Genomic DNA, 21,540 nt, shown 5'->3' on the forward strand with positions numbered 1-21,540 from the left:
GGAGTCTCAGTCCCAAGTTCTAGTATCTGTAGTGGGCACAGTATGGCGGGTGGCCGGCTACCGTGGGCACAAGGTTACTGCGGGCAGAGCTGATCTGCCGTGTGCAGCGTAGTTGACAGGATATGTCCAGTGAGTTGCAGAGGGTTGGCGTAGCTATGACGTCTCACACAGATCTGAACCTATAGGGACGTCGCACCTAATAGCTTGACAGGTGGGCTGTCGAATAGGCGGGCAATGCCGATAGCGCCAAGTAATAGAGTTGAGTAGATCTCAGTAGGCAAGTGCAGTGCTGAATAGCACTAAGCACAAATGCAGGTAAATAGATCGTTGATCCAATGAATAAATAGGCAGGTCGGTGAGCTAGGGCAGTGCTGAATAGCACTAAGCACAAAGATAGTAGGTGATTCTTGATATCAACTAAATAGGCAGGTGAGTAGGCTGGTGCAGTGCTGAATAGCACTCAGCGCATAGATAGGCAGACACCTGAGGGAGGCTGCGGATAAATAAAGACAAGTTAGGACATGTCTCTCATGCATCTTATCGATGCCCTCGACTGAGGTGCATTCGTCAGATTGGTAAAATTGCTTTAGAGCACAATGGGGAGATGATGACAAATGGGATTTGGAAAATAGATGGCAGGTAGTAGCAATATAGAAATGTACATAAAAGGGGAAATAATAATATAAAAATGTACATAGAAGGGGAAATAATAATCTCAAATAAACAACACAGGTGGATAGAGAAAGAAGGGGGGGGGATGGGCGGCGGTCAGCGACCCAGATGGTTTGTTTACATATGACCGTGGGTTGAGAACAATGAAGCGTGCTTGAATGGAGAGGGTGTCCCTTCAAGCGGCGCAACTCTCATTAGAGTAAAATGAGTACAGGGGAGACATTTCACTACAGGGGAGATAACTCGTATCTCTTCTCTAGACGCAGTATTAGTGCGCTAGTAAAATTATCACGGTTGTCAGCCGAGATAAAGGAAATAGACTAAGATGTACAAATATATACATGGTTGCATCAACGGTCAATTGAGCAACGTAGCATTAATGGATTAATGCAATTCATAAATACATACATAGGACATGTTTATGTTCTCTACTTACGCCAGTGAGAAATACACAATGCACTAATTAAATATAAATGAACTAATAAAATACACATGATGATATCCAATGGAAATAGCACAAAAGTAATTAAGATGGAACTTGTGATTAAGTTCGGCTTACCACCAGGTATTCCTCTAGGAGAGAGAATAAGTGATATAGTCCAGACTCGATAGCTCAGCTCGAATGAGAAATGAAAGAGAGTCTGGCTTTGATTTGGTTTACCTTATATACAGGCCTGGAGAATGTGGGCGGACACCGGAAATGTCCTAGGCTAAGATTTATCTTACACGTGGGTGGATTTGACTCGAGGTGGGAGCCGCACCTTGGAATATCACGCGGTGTGTTGACCAGGGTAATCTCTTAGATCAAAGAGAGACGTGAGAGAAGGGGGGGGAGAAGGATTAGCTTGCATTCAAACCAAGGTGGTGTCAACCGCGACCGTCAGTCAGACATCCGGCGGATAAGACAAAAGAGATAGTGTGATTATCTTTCCCCGATCAAGGGCAGATAAATGAAAGGACTGGCCTAGTTTTTTCCAAGGTGGTGGACTAAGTCTAGCCTGGTATAGAGGAAAAGGTGGGGCGGGTGGAGAATTTAGGGGTAGGATGGTGAAATAATCGAAATAAAATAAATAAATAATGAAAAATAATAATTAATGCTGTGATAATTTAGAGTGACTCTGACAGCGAGTTTTTGACTTGTCACAAATGATGCACTGAAAATGTGCAATATTTTAAAAAAGCATCAGTGTCTCTTATTTTGAAAGTAGCTTTGCATCAAAACCATTTCATTTCATGGTTGGTGCGCTATCTGTTGCTAAACTAGCTAGCTTTACCAAAGATAAATTGTACTGTAATATCTCCTCCTGTAATTTCTCAAAAACATCCTCGCTTATTGTGGTGTTATGCATAGAACAGAGCTCAAGTAGTTCCTCCTGTATCTCAAAATTCCTTTCAAAGGCACTTATGAAAGTAACCAACTGTGCTACACCTGTTACATCAGTTGACTCGAGAGCCTATGAAATTAATTCAAAATCAACTATTTTTTCTTTAATTGTTCACGCAAGCTGACAGAGATGTCATTTATTCTATCTGCCACAGTGTTCCTAGTTAACGCTATTTCTTTGAATGGTTTCACCCTTTCTGGACAAATTACTTCCGCAAATTTAACTGCACACTCCTTCATAAAATCCCCTTCACTAAATGATTTGCTATGGCTTGCAATTAAGTTTGACAAAATGTAGCTTGCTTTCATTGCAGACTCACTCTCGTTGTTCAGTTTAACAAATACTATTTTTCAGATCAAGTAGCTTGTCAACTCTTATTTTCCAGTGTAATATTTTAACATTATTTTGATAATTTTTTAGGTGGCCAAGCGGGCCGCATGCAAAGTGGTCGCATGCGGCTTCCGAGCGCCGTGTTTGACATGCTTGGTCTAAACCGTCCAGGCACATTTCCTACTTTTGTCTAGCATTCTATACAATGAATATGATTACTTCCGGCAAAGAGTTAAAAGATTATTCATATTTAAAGTGCATTATTAATATTATAAATTTCTTGGAATACTATTTCTATTTGCCAGTAATCTAAATAATTTATTCCTGTTCTTTAAAGTGTGGAGTTTAATTATAACTGTCTAAAATTAACACATATTTCACCATTGAAAAAAGTGCTTATACCTGTAAATAATATACTCATCTTGAATTGACCTTTATAATCAACTCAGTGGGCTGTTTCACACAACAAAAATGTCTAAAATGATCATACAGTATTTTCTCTTTTAAATTCTTGATACTAGGTTGATCTAATTGACTTCAAGTCCTATTTAGATAAATAAAAAAAACAGAATAACATTATCCAAGGAAAAGCTTTTTTTTTTCTCACTAAGTACTATTAGAAGAAAATGCAGTTCATTGAGTTTCATACATTTTTTGTTTTATGTGAGTGATAAACTGTTCTAATAAGTCACTTCGTCTGAGAAACTTATGATGAACATAATAATTAATTTTCAATCCTATAACTTACTAATATTTCATTAAATACTTTATAATCCTAGTTTTGAACGTTCACTTAGTCTTATTTTTATATTCTGTCCTCCTTTGTAAGGCTTTCTCTTTTATTGTCCTCCTATGGGTTTTAACCTGTCTAGTAAGCCTCAGTGGGTCTCGATGCATTTTTTTCTCAACACAAGATAATTTATAAGTAGAAAATACCAAGGAAAAGCTGCGAAATGCAATAAATATGTTTATAAAGAGAATATGTAGACTTTTCTTTGCTTTACCTGCCGACTTTTAAAATTACCCTTTCATTATAAGTTAAGACTACTGATTGTTCATTTGTGCTTTTTATTTCACTCATTTTTATTTAATTTATAAAATCTATCTAAATAAGACAAAAGATCAATAACAAGTACAAAGCTGTTTTATCAAAAAATATACAATAGACTTAATGTACACGAGAGGACACTAATTTCATTACATCATATGCTAATACAAAAGTGGAGCTATTCCCCTCTATCTTACCTGAATATACATCAAAATCGTAAGTGTACCCACTAAGAGTCTGCTTAAACCCCATAATTTCATTCCCTATTTAGTTGGCTTATCTTCACTTGAAATGTATTCAATTTCTTTATCAGAAGATACATCTTGAGCTATTTTTTATTCAAAAATATGATGCTAATGCACCAATAATGGTGAAAGCTAGTAGTAAAATGGCCTTTGAGAATCACAAAATGGCTTGTCCGAAATGTGAACTTTCAGAGGCTAATAAAAATCTTTTTTTTTGTGTGTAAAAGTTGAACTTTAAAATTATTTTTATGAAACAAAAAATATTTTTGTAAAATAATAAAAAATAAAGCATAAATTTAAATTTATTTTTAAAATAACATTTTTAAGCATTGTCCAAGGGTGATCGATCGATAAGTCAATATAACATACCATAAAAGTTAAGTAAATTATGAAAGAAAAAAATAATTTTTTCTTTCAATAATAAAAAAGCTGCTAAAGTAGTCTCAGCAAACTTGCAACCCACTTGATTGATAGACACAGTTTTCTGTGCCTTCTTTTGAGTTTTCTAAATAAAAAAATGTTACAAAAGTTGAAGTAGGCGGTGTCTAGAAACTTATTGTCATTGATAACAAGAATGAAATTGGGTTGGATTAAAATAGAGCCAAAAAATACATGTTCTTTGGTGTAGATGTTTAATATTAGGTCAATTTCTTTTTTGAAATTGCTTTAAATTGTACTAGCCTATTTTATTATATAGATGATTACTTAAAAATTTTTATAATGAAGTCATAGATGTCTTGTAAATTCATTATGCAAATATAGAACAAGACAAAACCTATAAAGTGTTGTGTGCTGTGTCAAAATCAATAGTAACTCAATATTTACTGGTCCATTGGTTAGTTTATAGTGGGAATCTGAAGCGTTTTAAGTCAGTATTTAGTGGTTTCAATTAAGTCATTAGCGCCAAACTATAATTTGTTTATAAGAGAATCTAGAGATACTTTTTTTTAATAGTTTCAACTAAAACAAATAGTTAAACCTTTTGATAGAAGGTACCGAAATGTTGGCCATACTGAAGCCTAGATCTGATCTACATTGACTACACTTACAGCTAAGTTCTTAGCATTCGGGTAACAAATCCTAGAAAAAAAAAAGTAACACTCTCATCTCCCCCCCCCCCCCCCCCCCATACAAGAGGAACATAATTTAAAACAACAATTAATAAGTAGTTTTTCATATTATCACATGAACAGCAGCGTGGCACAGAACTAGAGGAATTTTTTTTTAGGGAAATGTTTTTTTCTTGAGGCTTTGACCCTTTACAAAACAATTAGATCAATTAGATAATCATTATTTGACATCAGTTAGGCCAGGTTCACATCTAACTTCACTTTCACCTATTCCTTGGTCTGCTGGACCGTTGGGGCACCATATAAGATTAGTCAACCTTCTTTCTCCATTCTACTCTGTCATTAGCTTTTGATAGAATTTCATTCTGATATTCTTTCAGAAAATATTGAAACCTGCCTTTTTACCTGCCTGGGTGGATCACTTCGGGGACCGAGTTTGAGTTTGTGTTTCCACTCAATCTGTCTTTGTAACCTTGTTTTTTTTTTTTTTTTGTTACAGAATAGACAGATGACCAGTGTACAAGATCTTGAAAGACAGTTTCAAGGCTTGGCTATGTCTCAAGGACTTGGCAGGCCTGAAGTAAGATTTTATTATAACTCTTGCCAATAAACTTAATTTCTCTATGGCTAGTTAAAATGTAATTCTTATACTCATTAAAATAAAATTGGTTTTATTAACTCCTAATTATCATTGTAACTATTAAAGTGACAAACTTAATAATTCTGTCAGATGGGCCATCAGTCCAAGAAGTTCTGGGACGATGATATGCACAAAGGTGCAGGAGATGGTCAGCACAAGATGTTTCACCAAGGTTGGACTACAAGAGATGATACTTGGACCTACTCTGAACCATCAAACCAGGTCGGTGTTAATATGGTGGAATATGTTCTTGGAGGATCACCCAATAAATTAGATGCTGGTGCCTTGAGCAGGATTAAACCCTTTGTAAGTATTTTAGTTTTATGTAATAGCATACTTTTGCAGACAATTTATGCTTTTATAGTTTTGTACATTCAAGTAGGTTGTAGCTTTATATTTAAAAAGTTAAATTAACTGCAAAAACTAAATAGTAATAAAAAAAGCAAATTACTTTGAAATGTTTTTATTTTGATAAAAGTATTTTTAAAGTATTGGTTCCAAACAAATAAATTATGTACCCCAAATTGAGGTCAGTATGGTTTTTAATGTTATGGGGCTTGCCAGGTTACTTGTATTTACAAAATGAAATTGGGTGGTTTTAAAATATGAGAGAAACTAATGCATTTTAAGGTAGAGAATCACAAGCTTTCCCTTAAAAAAGGTTTTTCTTTGGCTTGATGAAAAAAAACTTGTTGATTGTCAAATTAAACATTAAACAAGATTATTAAGTGTTAAGTAGTTAGCAAGGGTGCCACTTTTCTGGGATACCCCAGAAATCCAGGTTTTGAGTGATCCAATTTTTCACCCCTTCTAACAATACAATTTTTAAAAATGCTGGTGCCTTGAGCAGGATTAAACCCTTTGTTTAAAGTAATCAGGAAAAAATCAGGATTTCTAGTAGAATTAATTTTAATCTAAATTTCTTGACATGTTCCTTATTAATCTTAGTTTGCTAGTTCGATAGTGCAAGCAGCCATTTGAAACAAAATTGAATTGTTTCATATTTCATGATCCACAAGACTTTCACTTTAAGTGCACACTAAGCATTGACTGTAAACTTTCTACATGGAACACAGGCCTATATCTAGGATTTTGATCAAGATCTAGGTCTATAGAATTATATCTGATCTTGACTGAAGATGTCTATTTGGTATAGATCTAAGATCTAAGTCTAGATCTATTCGCATACCTAGGATTAGGGAAAAAAAATTGAATGTATTGATTGTTCATAACTGGTACCTTTTTTTGTTTCCATGTGTAATATTAGATTAGTTATTGATCTAGAGGTAGGATCCAGATCTAAATTTAGGATGTATTAGATTTAGATATTCATACAATAAACAACCAGATCTACATTGTTTTAATGAAGATAACTAAGCCCTAGTTCAGAACTAGAATCGATGATTGATAGGTCTATAGATTTACATATGTAAATTACGTACCGACTGTTACAAGCAGTCCAGCACATTCTAGATCTATATTAAATTATTAGAAACTCAATCGAAAATCTATTTCAATTTTGGAGTAGATCTGAACTAAATCTCAAGTCAATCTCTTATTGAAGTTTAATGTTGACAATAATATCTTGTTGAAATAGATTTAATGGTCCATGTACATAGGTGGAATTAGTTTTAATAATGTGATTAAAGGAGGCTGTTTGCAAAGTTTCAGGGTTTATAAAAATGGAGAAGTCGAGTTACAGGTTTTACTGGAAATATTAGTGGCACCCCTGTAGTTAAGTATATTGTTAAGTAAAAAAATTATAACTGTAAATTCCAGTTTCTTTTCCAAATTTAATCAGTTTAGTTTTATTATTATAGTAAGGTTAATCACAATTGATAAGAAATATTAACTTCATTCCCTCATCTTGAAATATTCTATTGAATAGTTCAGACATGCCTACCATTTTGCATTATGTGGAACCGTCCCGCAAAATTATATTTAAAAAAAAAATAAAAAAAAATGAAAAGCTCACATGTTCCACCATTCGGCATTGGTGTTTTTTTTCTTCGTCTTTGGCAAATTTTGCTCTGCAAAGTCTGAATTCTTACAAAAAAAAAAATCAGCTATTTTCATTACTTTTTATTAAATGCAAAATGAAAATACTGAATTCAAAATAAAAATTTATATAGATCTGTGTTGATTGTTTACATTTCCTCCCAATCCTTTCTAGATTTGGTTTAGCTAGTAGCTCTAGTCACTCTAGAATCTAGTAAGCACCAATTCGTCATATAAATCATACCAAAACAATCTTTTCCGGACAATGTTTCTAGATCTAACCAGTTTTTTAGAAAGGGATAAAAAATAAGGATATGGGTTATAGACTACATCCTAGATTTAGATTCCACTGATTCAACTTTCAAGTAGATCTAGATCCAGAATTCTCGATCTAAATCAAGTCCAAGAAGTAATTGAAAATTAGATTTACTGGAATCTTTTAATTCTAGATCTAGACTCTAGCTAGAGATATAGATCTAAATTTAAATCTATTCTAGATCTACTCAAGATCTAGTAACTAGTTTAGTAGATATTAAATCTCTTTAATAGTAGATCTTCATTCTAAATTCATCTAGGTCTAGAATTTAGAGTTATAGACAGACTTATAGACAATCTAGTAGATCTAGAAACTAGGCAGTAACTTAAGAATTCCTAGTCTAAAGATGTCATTAGATCTATAATTAGTTAATGCAGTTGGATTCATCATATAGGTTTAGATCAAACTGTTCATTTCAAGCATAGGACATAATTATGATACTTTAACTACAGGTTTTCATAGTTTTATTTTATACTAGTTGAAATGCAAACTAGCATTTTTTTTAAAGTAATAATTAAAGTTGTATTTATTTCATGCAATATACCTAGTTGCATAAATGTTCCTGTTTGGGGCCATAAATTCCTCATTTTCAATCTGTGTGTTCCTCTATCTGGGGGAGGGGGGGGTTTGTAAAGCCTTTAAGAAATTTTAGTAAAAAAAAAAGCAAGATGGTAACTTTTGCTTGTAGTAATTTAGTAATACAAACATCCTTTGTGATGTTGCAAAAAAAAAAAAAGACCCAGTATCCTCACCACCAGGTGCCCCAAGATAACAGCATGGGTGAAGAAAAGAAAAGCAAGACACCTTCTCCCTTTGAAGATGGGCAAGGGGATGAGAATAAAGATGGTATGCAGGCTAATGGTATGATATCCAATGGAATTGACGATGGTGCTTACAGGTAAGAAACACTGTTGAATTTGTATGTACATTATTATTTTCATAGGTGTAATTTGTTTTTGAATACATAGCACATAAATAAGTTACTTCAAAAACAGGACTTCAGGAGGGAATCTCTTTTATAATCATCAACAAATTAAAATGTTACTTTATGACATAAATTCAAAAAGACTTAAAACATAAATTGTCTTAACAACTCATATTAAAAGTTATAGAAATTAAAAGCAAAATTCAGCTTGTTTTAAAAAAGGTTTTAAAATGTAAAATATACATATTCTTGGTACAGAGGAAGCAGACAAACATCTCCTGCTGATGAGGAGAGGCAAGGCCCTGTAGGAATAACTATGGATCCCCAAAAGCTACATTTGCGTGATGGAGGGGATTTTCTTGATAATGGTCAGCCGCCTGTGGGTTTTGGTCTAGATCAGCACCACCAATTTGAACAAGTTGGAATGGATCATCTTCAGTATGGTGGGGATTTTGGAGCCCAGCTTGTTCCAAATATGGATAGTCCTAATAATTATGGCATGGATTATAGTCAGGTACACATTATCACTTGTACTTTTATTAAATTTTAAATTACCACCTGAACAAAATAAACTCCACAAAAATACCCCTTTGCAGACATTGCGCCCACCCCTTTGAAACCGTAAACCATATCCTCTTTGAATACCCCTCCCTAATCCACCTTAGGCAGACCCTACTTCCACTACAGCCCAACATAACCAACACCCTGTACGGCAGTGCTGAACAGCTGAAGAAAACAGCACACTTTTTTTCCTTGGCACAGTCTGCAAAAGAGCTCACAGCTCAGCAGCAATAAAGCTGGCTAGAAGAAGAAGAAGAAGTACTTTTAAAAAGGATATCTTGTTTTTTTTTTTTTTTTTCATATTTGGTGGAACGTAAGGGAAATTTTTCATGGTTTTGCAGGATTATTCAGAGAAATGTGGACTAGTCTGGTATTAATTATTATTACTTATTAATACAAATTTAGTTGTATGTTTGGTTAAAACTGTCATTGTGAGTGAAATAATATTTTATTAAATCTTCTACTGCGATGCTTTAAAATCCATAATTCTTACCTTCAAAACCTGGTAAATACCTTTTAAATCATTATTGAAATTGGCTATGAACCCTGAAGAAAAAAAAAGGTATACACACACACCCTCACCGGGTAATTAGAGTGAATGTTATCGAAAAATCCATTTTGAAACAGAAAGATAAGCTCACTATAACACATAGGTGAAGCTTTTGTGTACATACTGTTCACACTAGTGATGCTGATGTAGTTGGATACAAATTTGAACTAATTTGTAATTAAAATACTATGTGTTCATTCACATCAAATTAATATTAGGATCTGTGGGGCAAAAAAGTTGAATTTTTCTTTTTCATTGAGTTATAATGTGTGCTTTCTCTTACAGCACTTGATGCAGAGACAGCAACAACCTATTGCAATGCTGGCCCCACAACAGCCTTTTGCTTTACCTGGACAGCAGCCTATCGGTACGAAATTACTTTTGAAAAGATTTCTTTTTTGTCTCCTTCCCTCTCATCCGTACGAGAACATTTCTTTTAAGAATGGGGAACCTTCAATCCTTGCTTTGTGTTTTTAATCTAAATATGTTTATATATATACCATTATATGTATTTAGTATCTATTTTATAAAGCAGACTAGCTTATAATAGATTAATTAAATTGCTTCCAAACTTAAAATTTAAATCATTATGGGATATTTGGTTTTAAAAAAGCTTAAGGTTTCCAGCCAACTAAGGTGGGTCTTAAGTGCATTAGAACTAAAGTGTGGCAATATAAAAATGCTTGTATTTAGTTAACTGTTTAATAGAGAATGTCTTAGATAATATTAAACCACACATTTCTGTGTTTTATTCATTTTTATGTTGGATGTTTTTTTTTTATAATTTGTGTTGTCGACCACACACAAAAATGTTTCCTTTTTGTAAATTAAATTATTGACTTAATTGTGGGAAGAGAAAAGACACAATTATTAGTTATTATATATATATACCTAAATCTTAAGTAACTGTAGCTTTTAATTGAATATGCACTGGCTATATTTGTATGGGGTATATGTTTTAGTTTAAAGGTGTTGTTTTGATCTACGCCTTGATTAGTTTGAATGTGTAGTTCAATGGAGCTAGAGATATGCATTTTTTTTTGCTTCCATACTAGCTATTGTTTTATTTTCCAAGCAGAATAGTGTGGATTGATATATATCTTGGTTATTCTCGGTTAATTTAGTCATAAATATGTCTATTTTCTGAATGAAATTTAATGTGAACTGATAGCTGTTGAATGTATCCCCACACTCCTTTATATGCAATTTCCCCCATTCTCTCCAGGTTTTGGGGCTTAGGTTTATATGTATTAATATGATATGCATTTTTTGCATCCTTCACTGATAATTACCTTAAAGCACATCAGATTTCCAGTTGAATTAATAGGCTTTTTTTTTTTTAAGACGGTATTTAAAAATATATTTTTTTTTATTACAATTTATTTTTTAAAGATTCTGTATGACCTGGAATCTTACTAGACACAAATGCAGTGAAAAAGATTCTGCATATTAAACTTAACCCAAAATGTCCTTTTTATTGAAAAAAAATTGTCTTAGTACTAAATAGAGCATTATTTTAAAGGGCATTTTTTTGGTATTTCTATAATTTTATTTCACTTGAATTGTTTTGTTTTATTTGTGCATGGCTTATAAGTGTGTGCTTGGCTCTCTTATATTGATCTTCATTCAGGGGTGGCAGGCCCAAATCCTATCACGCAAGGACCATACGTACTAGCCCAGGACCCGTATGTGGCGGCGGGCGTTCCGTTCGCAGGTCAGCACCCACACACCTCACCTTTTTTTTATTCCCCTGGTCCAATCTCACAAGCATCCACTAATCTTTTCTCTTTTGAGCTTGACCTTATTTTTTTATAGCTGTCTTAATCTTAAAACTTTAAAATCTCACTAACAGGGGATATAATTTAAATTGTTTTTAACATACCATTGTGTTTACTAACATTTTTGTTATTAAAATAAAGTTTCAATAATTTTAAAACTATATCTAACACAGTTGATAAACTTAGATTATATTATTAAGGCTAACTAATTAATTCCATTTTACTTGTATGACATTTTCATGTAAATCATTCTTTCTGATATTTTCAAGTGTTATTTAATAATTAATCACTGCTTTTTACTAAACAATGAAACACTAGCTACTTTTTCATGTGGTCATTTTAGTTGACATTGTTGTGTTCATATCTAATAATAATCTAGTGTGGTGTGATGGTAGACTTTTTTTTTTTAGTTGTGTAAAACTTAAGTCTTATAATTTATTGTTAATCAGCCTGTATGTTGGACTATATAAAGTTTAATGTCTCTTTGATTTTATTCCTGAAATTATTAATAGAGTTATCTTAGTGAATACTTCTGAATCTTTTGATTTTCTTAATATTTTTTTTTCATATGCATATTTTGGGATATATATTCAGTGATTTATTATTTTATTTTCCAAGGTTATCCTTGCACATAAGACATGTTTCCTTCAAATAGACAGAAAGGGTTTGCATTGTTTTGTATATTTTCCTTTTTCTTACAAAAGATTAAGACTCTGGACTTCTCATTGTTTATATTCTCAATACAATGGAATTACTGAGTTTGGAAAATGATTTAACACAAATGGGAGTAAGCAGCCTTGACCTTTAGCCTTGTGACCTGAGTGAACAGTTGAAAACATGCAAATTGTGTGACTTTGTTCATTTTAAAGTATTCATTTGTTGTGTGTAGATCAACACAAATCTCTCCCTATTTCTGGTAGTCTTGTGTAGGAATTCTTTTCTAGCTTGTGGATTTGTGCTGCAGAAGTATATAAAATTGTGTGCATTTTTTGTAAACATTCCAATTTGATTCAGTATTTGAAAAAATGTCAACTGGTGGTTCAGTTTGCAAAGTAGATTCTGAGTTAAGACTAGTGCAGAGCAAGGTTATATGCCCAGATGAATTAGGTGTAAATAATGAATCTAAAATTTGTATAGATACAGAGTCAAGATTGATGTTAAAAGATGCTTTACATAGTTGTTGTAAAGATCCTGGTGATGGCCTTTTGTTGGAGCAGCAGGCTTTGACTGTTATGGCAACAGATCAAGAAAAGTGCTTGGAGATAAGTGATTCAGGGCTTCCCAGTAAGAGAAATAATCTTTTAAATAGAACCAGCACTGATAAAGATGAAATAGTTGCAGAAGCTCTGAGTGGGGACACTGGAGTGCATTCATCATCTCCTCCACTGTCCCCTAATAAAGAGCTGCGTTCACTGGCTGGCCTTGATGCAAATCATTTAGAAGGAACAGAAATTGAATCTTGTCCAGCACAAGTTCATTCAGAAAATGCATTTCATAATATTTGTGATTATGTCACACATGACACTGCTGAAATTGTTAATGATGATAAATGTAACTCATCTTTAGCTTCATCTACTTTTTTTTCATCGTCAAGTGATCCATTCTACCACATTGGCCGATTTTTAGATAAACTTAGTCAGGAACCTGAGGATAGACAAAGAGGTTTATGGGAGTTTCTAACTAGTGTTGTTAAGTATGGATTACAGTCTGTGTCAACATCCACCAAAGACGCTCAGCTTGAGAATAATCTTGAACCGGTTAGTGATGGTATTGGAGCCATGACAAATGACACTGATAGTAAAGCGAATTATGACATCAATTATATCACTTCTAAAAAAGAACTAGATAAAGAAACAGAATCAAAAGAGCAACAGAAAGGAATTATAAAATTTGTTTCATCAGAATTGCCATGTCTTAATCATATTTGTTCTGTGTGTAACTTAATGGCAAATTATGATCCTAGCATTGTTCATTCTGTCATTGATCACAAAGCTGAAGTTTGTCAGTCTGTGGCTGATATTAATGCTGTTGAAAAAAAAAATTGCTCTAGTTTGAGTGACCCTATGTCATTGTATGATTCTAGTATTGTCAAATCAAAAGTGCTACACAATCAAGCATCCACCTTTCAGTGTGAGTTAAATGACACTTTGAAACTCTTTGGTAATACATGTTGGCTTTTCTTGTCCCCTAGAACTAATATATCATTTTGTTAGTACAATTAACAAACTTTATGCTTGATTTCTACATTAACAATAAACTTGTTGCTTTGAAACTTGAATGTCTGTAGAGTTTATTGATACATCTTAAATGCATTAATAAAAAATTGAAACAATTTTGAGCAAATAAAAATTCAACCCTTAGTTTATTTTTTGAAGCAAGTATTGAAATATAGCGACTTAATTATAAGTAAATTACTATGAAATTGATTTGATTATGATCATCTTGTTTCCTTCAGGTGCATCAATGATGCATCAATATTATCAGATCCCCATGATGTTTCCGGCTGCAAACATACCAAATCTCATACAAGGTCAGCAGACTCCACAAACAATTCAGCAGCAACAGCAGCAGCAGCAGCAAATGATGCGCGGGCAGGCTGGGTCTCCTGCTCAAGCAGATGCATTTGGCTCAACTAACCAACTTTCCAGTCAGATGCAAAGTTAGTCTTTATTTTTATTTTATTGATTGCATTTCTGCAGTTCATTTAGTTATTTGATCATGATTATTTTAGTCGTTTTAAACTTGCATCTGTTGACCCACAGTTTAACACATTCATTGATCTATATATTTTTTGTTTAAACAAACAAATGGATTACACAAGTTAATTCTAATGTTTTAATAGTTATCAGTGGACAATTTGGAAATAGAAAATTACTCTTTGAAATTTTAAACATTTCAGACCAAGGCTACCAGTTAATGACGCCTGCATACATTGATCAAAATGGTCAGATAGTAAATCATAGACTACTTGGCCCTCAAGTCAGACTTGTATCTCCTGCTCCTCTGTTGGTAAATCCTGGACAGCAGCAAGGTAGGAATAACTAGTTTCATTGGTTTAATGAGCTAGGAGTTAGAAAAAATAACCTGCAACTAATTTATTGGTTTTATAATAGGGGGCTCCACCCAATTGGCTGCAAGTAATCCGCTTCGCCTTCTAACTACACAAGGTCAGCAGACACCACCAGTAGCTAGCAATACGCCATCTTCAGGGCAAAACAATGCCATGGGTAGGTATTTTTTGTGTGTATTGTTAAGGAAATTGATATCATTGTACAAACAGGGTTCCTCTAGTAAATCTAGGAGCTCCTGGAAATATTCCAAATGATGAAATATATGTAAAAAAAAAAAGTTTTCCAAGCTGAAAAGAAAGAACATTAATTCTTATACTAGTAGTATGCACAGACTACGCCTGTTGATTTGTTCCCAGGCTTTTTTCTATTGCCGGAACACTCCATCATTTTTTTTCCTTTAATTTTAATAAACGGACCTTATTTTAACGATCAACCTAACATATTCTTTTAGTCCATGAATTAGTACACACTTACAATGAAATTTCATGTGCCGCTGAACAGTTTCTTTTTTCAAATAAAATAAACGATCAATCTAACATACTTAATGTAACTTAAAAAACGAAATTTCACCCCCCCCCTTTTCTCTTTCTCTCCCTCTTTCTCCATCGCTCTCTAATACCCCTAATTTGTTTTTACCTGCGCATCGTAATATCTCCCACATAAACTTTTGACTTGAACATGCACTCATATTTTGGGCCAGTTAATTTTAGTATCACTTTTACTTATCAACACTCCCTCACCCCTTTCATGCAAATTTATGTTCCCATTTATGCCGGTGTTTTGTTCTCTAAATAAAAAGCAATAGCAATTCTATTTTAATAATTATAATGCTTTATTTGACCACATTTTAATGTAGCGGAATGACAATAGATCTAGATTAGGGGTGGCCCGCCAACGTGTTTTATGTGGCCCGCCGACACCTACAGGAATCAGGTGTGCCCACAGTATATAGATATAAAAATGCAAATATGAAAAAAAAAAATCTATATAAATTATTGAAACTATCTCATTATAAAAATTTTTAAGTAAACGAAGATTATGCTTATTGGCTATACATCAATACACTCAATTCAAGACACAATGTCGGAGTGTTGGGTAGGCTTGGAACAAGATGGCAAGTGTAACAACTGATGGAGCTCGATCTTTGACTGAGAACCATAAACTCGAAACAGCAAAGTTTGCACAAAGCTGCGTATAATTTAAACATTAAATTATTACTTTAACAGTAATGAAACTTACTAGAGCTAGGGGAGTTAACCACAGGTAGTTCTGATTTATGAATAAATAATCTAATGTATCCGCTAGCTTAGCATGGGCAAGGCAAAGGAGAAGAAAATAAAATCTCAAGGATGACTGACTTTGTTACCAATATTTCTAATGAAGACTTAGACCCTCCCGCGCCGTTCGGCGCATTGGGTGGCAAGCTGTCTCCATAAAGATCTGTCACTGGCAATGTCTGAAGCCTCCTCCCACCTGGTGTCCACTGTTCTGAGGTCCTCCATGAAGGTGTGTCGCCAAGTAATACGAGGACGTCCCTGTTTGCGCTTTTCTCATTTTGGCTTCCATGTTATCGCAACTCTTGGTGTGCATAATTCATTTTGAGGTAGAACATGTCCTGCAAACCTCATGCGATGCTCAGTCACAACCTCATTAAGTGTTCGACTCCCAGTTCGGCATAGGATTTCCTTGTTTGAGACCCGATCTGTGTAACTGACTCCCAAAATCCGTCTCAGCCATCTCTGTTGAGCCACATTTAGTCTTTTCTCAATTCTGACAGATGACTTCCACGTCTCACATGCATATGTAGCAGTTGGAATGACGATTGTGTTGAGAAGGTGTATTTTTGTCTTGTGTCCAATGGTTTGGCTAGTCCAAATAGGCTGCAGCCTTTGGAAAATGCTCCCTGTCTTTCCTATTCGGCACGCTACATCATGGTAAGCATCTCCATCATTTGTTATGATGCTGCCAAGGTACGTGAACTTGTCCAGCTCTTCAAGCTTTGACTCGCCAAGTCTGACAGGGACACCCTTTGCCTTATATCCCACTCGCATAATTTTAGTCTTATCCAAGTTTATGCGGAGGCCAATTTTGGGTGCCTCTCTGCTAGGCTCTCCGTCATTTCTTGAATGCATTTATTTGTAGCCCCGAGTAGTGCAACATCATCAGCAAAGTCCAAGTCCGTCAATGGGAGTTGTTCGTGCCATGGAATACCAAAGGCAGTCTGGTTCATTGCTCTCCTCATTATGTAGTCGATGGCTAGGAGGAAAAGGGAGACAAGATGCACCCGTCTCACACCTGTCTCGATTGTAAAAAATTCTGTTGTTCCCTCTTCTGTTTTAATGAAGAGTGGAAGACAAAATTTCATGTTTTTTATAATTGCTTTGGCAATTGTAAATGCATGTTAAATCTTTTCAAATAAGGCTTTCCATTTCTACAGGCAAGCAAAAAAAAAGTTTTTGTCATTTTCCTTTGCTGAAAGGTGAAACTATCTTTAGTGAAATGATTAAAAGTACAACACTTATTAAGAAAAGCCGATTCAGATCCACAGGACATAACTCAAAGCAAAGAGAAGTTCCAGTCATCACTACCACAAAAGTTTTATGGGGGCCAGAAACTGTAATTCCACACTTAAGAAAAAGTTTGCTGCTGTTCACACTATTTGGGTACACATACATCAATTCTTCTTCGTTCTCATTCTACATGTTGAAGGGTTCAGATCAGTAATCCTATATCTGAGATGAACCGCCTAGTGGTTTCCAGATCAAGCAGTTCTCCGAATAGTCTTTGGATAGTCTTGTTCAGGTCCCTTGATTTATTATGCACTATTAAAGGACATGGTCAGCATTCTCTGGTGATGCTTCACAAGGGCAGGCTTAGCTCGTCCCGACATTTAATTTCCAGAACATGAATTGTCTCATTCAGTGAGCAAGCATTTTTTGTAGAAACTAAACAAGTATAATCAGTGGTCAATGTTGACTGACTGTAATTTAACAGCAGTCACACACAGGGGTAACTAGTAAGATAGTTTCACAGTTACGGAACATTATGCACGAGTGTAAGAAGTAAAATACTGCACATTAAATACAACTGTATATTTGTGGGGATAATGTGATATAAAAAGACATTAGCCATTTAAAAAAAAATCATAATGCAATATATATGAATTAAAGGAAATTTTACACAGCAAGCTTTTTTTTATCTTTCTAATATATATATATATATATATTTCTTGAATTTCTCTATATATATGTGGTCCACCATTCCCAAACTTTTTAAAATGCGGCCCTTGATACAAAAATGTTGGCCATCCTGATCTACATTTATCTTTTCAATGCCATTAGAATTAGATTTTTTTTTTAGTATTACTAAGTATTTCTCTCTTTCTCTCTCAAAAAAAGAAGACTCCAGATCTATCTCAATGCTATTAAGATAAAGTTTTGTTTTTATTTAGACCACTTCTTGAAGAGGACTTAGGGGGAAAAGAAAAATATTGCTTTAAAAAAAACTGAATTCTTGATTTTTAAAAAATGTTTTATATGTAGACGGCGGCCTTTTGGGGAAATAATGAAAATAAAATACAAAGGTCAGATACAGCTTGCAGTTTTTTGCAAATGGCGGTCATTAGGTTGCGAATCTGTCAAAAAGCGTTCTTAGTGAGCACCTAGTAGGTAAAAGGGACCTGTGTGCGAAATTTGATGCTGATACGTACGCTGGTTTACTAAAGAGATCTCGTTATCAAGAGTGAGTGAGTGGTATGTTGTACTTGTATTATATTTGATAAAGTACAATCATTAGACCAGGAAAAGATATCTTCTTAACAATCAGTTCATTGAACACTTATGAATTGTTATAAAATCAGTCTGCTAAACAAAACAATCATATTGGCAACACTTTTTATTTTCTTTATTTTGGAGGCAAGTAGGATTGTGATGGTTGATGTTTTGTAGTTCATGGCTTCTTATATTTGTGCTGAAAATATTGAAACCTGCTTTATTACTAAAAAAATTTTGGATTTTTTTTTTCATGACAGAGATATATATAATTTGATTTTAGGAATAATGCAAACAACTTGTGTAATATAATAAAGTAATTTAGACAATTTGGCAATTATACTTTATCCTGTATAATCGTTAATATAAGATCAATATACAGATATTTTTAGTATAGGCAGATGTGGCAGTTGAATTATCATTGTTAATTAGGAACACTGTTAGCTGTTTTAAATAAAAATAATTTACTTACACAGGCAAGTTAACTAGCTTTGCACTAACATATTCATTTCAGTATTGTAGATTTTCATACTTGATGAAAAACGATACATAGCTAGCTTTTTGATGTAACCAGTGTACAAATTATAGGAAGTGTTGATAAACTCTTTTTTAGAAGGTCTATGACTGCAGAATCAAATTTTACAAGCTCCTCCATTTGTAGCACACAATAATTTCATAGAGCAGGGGTGGGCAAATTGCGGCCCGCGAACACCTACAGAAATCAGGTGTGCTGACATATTATAAAGTGCAAATATATTAGAAATAAATAATTATAAATATCTATCAATTATTGAGACTTACGACTTATCACTTATGATGAAAAGGCGCTAAAGAAACATTTTCCCTACAAGTCATTCTAAAAAGTTTAAAGTAAACGAAAATTATTATTATTTCAAAACATTCGGTCAAAGACACAAACTCATGCCAGTATTTATTCAATACTATGAAGAACTGTGTTGAAAGTGTTGTCATGAAACAAACGGCAAGTGTAGCACCTGATGGAGTCCGTGCTTTGACTGAGAACAATAAATTAAATTAAAGAACAATATCCCAATCATAAACTAACCCAATTATAGACTAAACTGCATTGAAAATCAACATTTATTGACCCCATTATCTGAGTGATCAAACTTATCAGAGCTAGGTGTCTTCACCACAGGCAGTTCAGGGAAGATTTGGAAACAAAAAAATTCCCTATGTTTCGTACCACAGTAGTGTCCGCTGGTTGAACACGGGCGGCAAGGTGTTCAGAAGAAAATGAAATCTCAAGAAAGAAATCGTTATGTTCCTTGAAGGACATTGACTGTGACATTGTTTCTAATATTTCTAATGAAGAGTGGAAGACAGAATTCTCGTTTTACATCAGAATTATTGCAATGGTTTGTTTGCACATGAAATGTGTGTGCATGTTAAATATTTTCCAACAAAGCTATCCCATTTCTCCAGGTTAACAAGTGAAAACAGGTTTTGTCATTTTCTTTTGATAAAGATGAAACTATTTCTAGTGAAATGGTTAAAATGTACAAGACTTGATTTTGGAGTCTGAAAGCACATTTTAAAACGTCAATAACTTGGAAGCCAATTTTCAATACCCTCAGCTCACCATTTAGTGCAGGGGTGGGCAAATTACGGTCCGCAGGCCACATGCAGCCCACCGGAGTGTTTCATGCGGCCCGTGCACACCTACATAAATTAGGTGTGCTCACTGTTTATAACATGGGAGGCGCGGTGGCTGAGCGGTAAAGCGCTTGGCTTCCTAACCGGGGACCTGGGTTCGAATCCTGGTGAAGACAGGGATTTTTAATTTCGGGATCTTTGGGCGCCTCTGAGTCCACCTAGCTCTAATGGGTACCTGACATTAGTTAGGGAAAAGTAAAGGCAGTTGGTCATTGTGCTGGCTACATGACACCCTCGTTAACCGTAGGCCACAGAAACAGAATCATCTGCCCTATAGACCACAAGGTCAGAAAGGGGAACATTACATTACATTACAGTTTATACATAAACAAATTCAAATACATAAAAATATTTCTAAGTAAATTTAAATTAAAGGCATTATTCTCAGCTAGCATATTTTTCTACTTTGTAAACATATATATCAGACCTGCCTACCGTTATGCAAAATGCGTATTCGTTACGCAAAATTTCCCAAAAATGACCGTCAGTACGCAAATACGCATTTAACCCGCCGCGTTACGCATTTCGTATCCTTTTTTTCTCTCCCCTCTCTTAACTAGCTTACGAGTGGTCACGGAGGTCACGCTAAGCTGTCCTGTTGAAGGTGGGGGAACACATTGTGTCCAGATCTATACGTTGATTGTTTCTTAAAAGCAATTAGATTTAGTCTAGAAATGATGAACGCGAGAGTGAGGGAGTGGCAGGTCAGTACCAGGTTGGTACCGTCAGTTAGCTGATACACCGTGACTTTTTTTTTTGTTGTAAGTTCATTAGTAGAAAGTAATTATGTTGAATCCCTGATTCCCGTTTTCATTTGTATAGAAAAAAATATCGAAGTGCTATTGATTCAAAACACATTGAGTGACATTGTAGATATCTAATCTAGATCTAGATCTGGATTCTAGATCTAGAATCTAGATAACTTGTTATACAGGAATAGATCTAGCTAGAGTCTAGGTAGTCATTACGTTATGTCATGATTCTCTACATTACTCTACAATTTAGATCCAATTTAGTTGTAGATCTAGTATGATTTAGATTGACTAGATCTAGATCGATAACACTAGATTCTTAATCTTAGTATAGAATAGATCAAGGATGAAGGTAGGCCTACGAAAGTTTGGAGTAGACCTACGTTTGTAGCGGATCCACGGCATCGGTAACACTCTTGACAGTCTTGAGCACAGATCTAGACTAGAGTAGATTATATTCATTATATAGACATAGATCTATTCTAGATATCATCTCTCTCTATATATATATATGACAAAATAGTGGATCGCGTAAGTGTTACGCATTCTGGTGCCAAAATACGCATTTTGACCATCAGCGTTACGCATTTGGACTTTTTTTGGTAGGCAGGTCTGATATATATAAAGATACTTGCGGCCCCCCATTCTTAAATATCTTAAATGTGGTCCTCGTAAGAAAAAGGTTGCCCACCCCTGACCTAGAGTATTCAATCACAAAATTACACTTCGTAATTTAGTTGAATGTAGTGTAC

At 34.4% G+C, this 21,540-nt stretch overlaps 1 protein-coding gene across 7 annotated transcripts in view; it reads left to right on the top strand.

The window, feature by feature from the left end:
* Positions 1–21,540, top strand: part of LOC106055561 (pumilio homolog 2-like) — a 46,629-nt gene that overhangs the window by 5,125 nt on the left and 19,964 nt on the right. For 3 of the 7 annotated variants that reach the window (XM_013211859.2, XM_013211860.2, XM_056015006.1), the window contains exons 3-11: positions 5,250–5,330; positions 5,481–5,696; positions 8,442–8,602; positions 8,888–9,143; positions 10,026–10,107; positions 11,371–11,454; positions 13,974–14,177; positions 14,418–14,549; positions 14,632–14,745. In XM_013211859.2, the coding sequence (XP_013067313.1) occupies positions 5,250–5,330; positions 5,481–5,696; positions 8,442–8,602; positions 8,888–9,143; positions 10,026–10,107; positions 11,371–11,454; positions 13,974–14,177; positions 14,418–14,549; positions 14,632–14,745 (1,330 nt within the window). Of the gene's footprint in view, positions 1–5,249; positions 5,331–5,480; positions 5,697–6,203; positions 6,254–8,441; positions 8,603–8,887; positions 9,144–10,025; positions 10,108–11,370; positions 11,455–13,973; positions 14,178–14,417; positions 14,550–14,631; positions 14,746–21,540 lie in introns of those variants that run through there. The other 4 variants (XM_056015005.1, XM_056015007.1, XM_013211863.2 and 1 more) reach the window with 4 other exon arrangements.

This window comes from Biomphalaria glabrata, chromosome 17 (assembly GCF_947242115.1).
Source record: "Biomphalaria glabrata chromosome 17, xgBioGlab47.1, whole genome shotgun sequence".
NCBI classification, from domain to species: Eukaryota; Metazoa; Mollusca; class Gastropoda; family Planorbidae; genus Biomphalaria; species Biomphalaria glabrata.